At 34.6% G+C, this 4,555-nt stretch overlaps 1 protein-coding gene across 1 annotated transcript; it reads left to right on the forward strand.

Annotated features, from left to right (window-relative positions):
• The first annotated feature begins 1,734 nt into the window (after positions 1-1,734).
• On the forward strand, positions 1,735-4,292 carry LOC140810726 (uncharacterized). Its single transcript, XM_073168612.1, has 4 exons — positions 1,735-2,137; positions 2,232-2,292; positions 2,415-2,559; positions 3,876-4,292. The coding sequence occupies exons 1-4, from the start codon at positions 1,900-1,902 to the stop codon at positions 4,125-4,127; spliced, it is 696 nt and encodes a 231-aa protein (XP_073024713.1). The 5' UTR covers positions 1,735-1,899; the 3' UTR covers positions 4,128-4,292.
• Positions 4,293-4,555: the final 263 nt, after the last annotated feature.

The following is a 4,555-nucleotide window of genomic DNA, read 5'->3' on the forward strand; positions in this document are numbered from 1 at the left end:
GCAAAATGATACAAATCATATTTGGAAATAGAAGACTAAATCCGAGTCTGAGAAGACGAAAATTTTCATTGAAATTACTGGTTCTGCACTCAGAAATTCAATAGAGCCGAATCTCTACCGCAGTTGAGTGTTTCGAGCATATATATCTTATATCAACAAATCAAGAGTTATAAATAAGAAACATGACTACCGAAAACAGGAGTGCGGAAAAGTAGTAGAACTTAAAATGTAGTAGATCCCAAACCAGTAAAGATGGTTTATATCCGACATCGGTAAATCACCGGAGAGATGCTATGCATTTAAATGAGCATGTGACAACCACTTGTGACACGTTTAAAATCGTGAGATCGCGACATAAAACAAACAATATCACAAGTGGACTGGGTCGTTACACCTTGTAAAAATTATGTTGGGGGTGCAATAATTGCCTCAACTTGGTAGAACAATCGAAACGTGATGTTTGAGATGTTGTAATGTTTAAAATATTAGAGTTGCACTATTACCAACAACTATAGATTTGGTACAGCGGCTTGCGCTCGTTTTTACAATTTGAATCGGAACCAAAGTCACGTGTTCAGTTCTCATTGATTGCAAAGAGCAGAATTATTTGGAGATGGATTTTGGGGTGCAATAATTTCTCCACTTGGTAAAACAATCAAAACGTGATGCTTGAACTATTGTACGATTGAAAAGATTAGAGTTGCACCACAAACACCCGATCCTACCTATTTAAAAAAAGTGAAAAACCCATGTGTAAATTAATTTTATTTAAAACCCTATGTTTCTTACAAATCTAGCTTGATTTTTTTTTAACAAGGGGTTAAGTGTGTAGGAGTATTTAACAAATGAGAATATATTAATCTATTAATATTTTAAAAATGTTTGATGTATTTTAGACTTTCACACAAAGTGTAATGCAATTAACCCCACATATTCACAATAAATTATATTTCGTGCGTAGACAAAACTTCAAAGATTTACATTTTAATTTTAATGAAATGCTCCATTTCTTCGAAAAAAAACGCTCCATAGAAAATTGAAAAGGCTCTTTATTTATATACTTCTAACCATTTAAACTTAAGTAAAAGTAAACTATTATCGAGTATCTCACCGAGGAGCCATATCTTTTTAGGAGTAGGTCTCTTGTAAAACGGTCTTACGATTACGAATTTTTACTTGTGAGACAGGTCAATCATATCTATATTCACAATAAAAAGTAATTCTCTTAGCATAAAAAGTAATACTTTTTCATAGATTACCCAAATAAGATATCCATATCACAAAATACGATCCGTGAGACAGTCTCACACAAATTTTTGCATCTTTTTAGAAAAAAAAATTGAAGAAAGATGAATGCTCAACTATCCTGCATTAGGATTTATTATTTTTGGGATGCCAAAAAATGTAAAACGAAAATTAAGTCCAAGCTTTGTTAAAATGTTAATAATATAGAGTAGTTAACATGTAAATAAATATTAAATATTATCTTGTAATTTATATATTTGTTTTTTTTACTATTAGTCTTATATATTTCAATTTTTAACAAAATACTTCCCATAATGATTTATTTTTCCTTAAACACCAAACAAAGCAGAATTCAACTAAAGTTGTAAAAAAAATTGTTTTTTTTTCTAATCATATAATTAGTTTATTTTATTTTATTTTTATTTTTGTTTTTGAAGACATATAATAAGATATAAATTTATTAATTTAAATGTAACTTTGTTTTAATGTAGGTACGTCTCTTTCTTCAATCCGAACTCTCACCCACCAAAGCCAGCCAGCGAACTACACTACAATTGGGACCAAATCCCACCTCGTTTGTCTCGCCCCTTTCGATTTATACAACTGCATTCAACCTCCCAATCAATCTTGGCCTGCACTCGCAATCACTTGGCAATGGCGTCTTCAGTTTTGTCTCAAAATCTCTTCGCCACCCTCACTCCTTCGCAGTCATCAGTGTCCCGGAGAAGTACTGGAAATGCTTCGCCTTTTTCTGTTTCTGTTAAGCCATCTGCTCTTCTTTCCGGATCCCACGTCGTTTCCGCCCATTTCAAGAGGCCCCGCGAAGGTTTTATTGCCGACTGCGCTTCTTCTGGTGATATCAGCTCAGCTGATGAAACCCCAATTGAATTGAGTATGAATCTTGAACCCAGGATCTGAATTCTTGTTTGTTTTGTCTTCTTTCGTGTTTCAGATGACTTAGAACGCTGGCTTTTTAATCTTTTCAGAGTACCCATCATTTCCGACAGTCATGGACATTAACCAGATTCGGGAAATTTTACCTCACCGGTTAATGAAATTTCTTAATATTTTTTGTTACTTTGTATGGTAATTATTGCATTATTATTTTTTCATAATCTTCCCGGAAGATTTGATTTTTTATATGGTTTTTAACTTTTATTATGTTGTAGATTTCCCTTTCTGCTGGTGGATAGAGTTATTGAATACACTCCAGGTGTATCAGTTGTGGCTATCAAGAATGTGACGATAAATGATAATTTCTTTCCTGGGCATTTTCCTAAGAGGCCAATTATGCCTGGTGTGCTCATGGTTGAGGTGAGCAATCCATGTTTGTTAAACTTTTTGTTGTTAATCACATATGTTGTTCGTTACTCGGGTCTGTACCAAAGTTTATTTTTTTGCTTGATTTTATGATCATGTTTGTTCTTTCATTGTTAATGCTATGTTTTTGGATGGTACATTTGCAATTGATGACGTGCTTGGAGGTTCTGATTATCAACTGTAATGATGTGAGGTGCTAACCTTTGTTTTTGGGTCTTTATTTCAAATTCGGTTTGAGGTAAATTATCCATATACTAGTGCCTTCCTTAGACACTAGAGTTTCTGGTGGAAAACTTAAAACAATTTGGATTGATTATCTAAGTGTTCAAGTTTTGAGGATCTATCATTCTGCGAAGTAACCATAGCTCAGATTGGATTTATATTTTTTTGTCTATCGTGGATTATGTAGTTTATGGCCGTGTATTGGCCAGCTTCCAGAAATACATATGGGGGTTCAAGGCAGAAGATAAAGGATTTTGAACCTGAGATTTTGGAATTGTTGGATAGTGGTGACATTCTCTAACATGCAGTTGATTGAGGTGAAAGACAAGTGAATTTTTAAATGTTTTTAAGAATCAGTAATAGTATTTATGGGGCGGATAAGAAAGGAAATAGAAACCTCGAAAACCATGTGTTGGCCCTGAAATATATAATGTTGAGGGCCCAAGTTTTCTTTTTAATTTCCAAATTTAGTTTAACTATGGTCAGTTGCAGAGTCATTAGAGGGGCAAACCAAAATGATAAATTTTTTGGGGTAGTACTCTTAATTGTATATGAAATCTGTACAAATGTTAAGAAAAATTGAAGAGAAAGAATGGATGGATTTTTCTCATAACTTTTTCGAAGCTCAGTTTCTTGATGGTAACCAACAGAAGAACATTGTGCTGGATTCCAAATATTTATATTACTTTTTGGTGTTTCCTCTCCGCTCCTACCCTGTTTACATTTAGTACTTATTTCATTCTGCTTGGATTTCCTCATTTATTGACTGTATCATTCCCAGGTATACCAATCTCGTTGCTTGCCTTCAAACTTTATGATGAATAATTCTTGCAAACACATGATCCGAAATTCTGATTGTTATAGAATTGTTTCTCTGCAATTTTGTCATGAAAAATAAATATATTTGAAAATGAGGTTCAACGTCGTGTTTAGGTTGGTAGCTTTCTTTTATTTGTTTGACACAACCAGTAATGGTATCTGACTGCTAATCCATCTACTGTACTTTCACATGAGCAAGTGTTCCCTTGTGCTTTTGTTCTCAAAGCTTGTCTTCGTACTAGAACTGATACATATTCTATTGAACTCAGGCCATGGCTCAGGTTGGTGGATTGGTTATACTGCAACCAGAAGTAGGAGGCTCGCGCGATAATTTTTTCTTTGCTGGAGTCGACAAAGTTAGATTCAGGAAGCCCGTAATTGCAGGAGACACCTTAGTTATGAGAATGAACCTCGTGAAGGTTCAGAAACGCTTTGGAGTTGCGAAGATGGAAGGAAAAGCATATGTTGGAGGTGAAGTTGTTTGCGAAGGTGAATTCTTGATGGCTATGGGGAGCGGGTGACGCGGTTGTCTTTTTGAAATATCATTTTTTTGATTAATTTTTCTCTCCCATTTCATTTTTAACATGGGTATGATTGACATATGATCACCTGTTTCTGAGTTGGAGGACCAAGCCGATCATGTCGAGGTTAAATATTTATTTGCTTTCACTGATTGATGCTTCTGCTCCGAATGGTATTAATTAGCGTTCTATATGTTTTGCTATATGGCCTATATTCAGGCACTTTTTCATAATTATTTTTTTTTTAAAAAAATTCAAACATACAGTAAAATAAGATATATTACAAAAATAATATAAAAAGCTAATGCGAGTTTGCAGCGTCCGCTGGCATTGGCCTTTCGCGGTGCAAACGGGCCCAACAGCATCCGCTGCTCGTAGTTACCTGTCCTAGTCACTCTATACACGCCTTCCAGTAAAGAAGGTCCATT

The sequence above is a fragment of the Primulina eburnea genome, chromosome 13, assembly GCF_022965805.1.
Source record: "Primulina eburnea isolate SZY01 chromosome 13, ASM2296580v1, whole genome shotgun sequence".
Lineage (NCBI taxonomy): Eukaryota > Viridiplantae > Streptophyta > Magnoliopsida > Lamiales > Gesneriaceae > Primulina > Primulina eburnea.

Coding starts and splice junctions, on each gene's coding strand:
- LOC140810726 (XM_073168612.1), top strand. CDS start 1,900: ATGGCGTCTTCAGTTTTGTCTCAAAATCTCTTCGCCACCCTCACTCCT. Junction 2,138..2,231: donor TGAAACCCCAATTGAATTGA/GTATGAATCTTG, acceptor TAATCTTTTCAG/AGTACCCATCATTTCCGACA. Junction 2,293..2,414: donor CGGGAAATTTTACCTCACCG/GTTAATGAAATT, acceptor ATTATGTTGTAG/ATTTCCCTTTCTGCTGGTGG.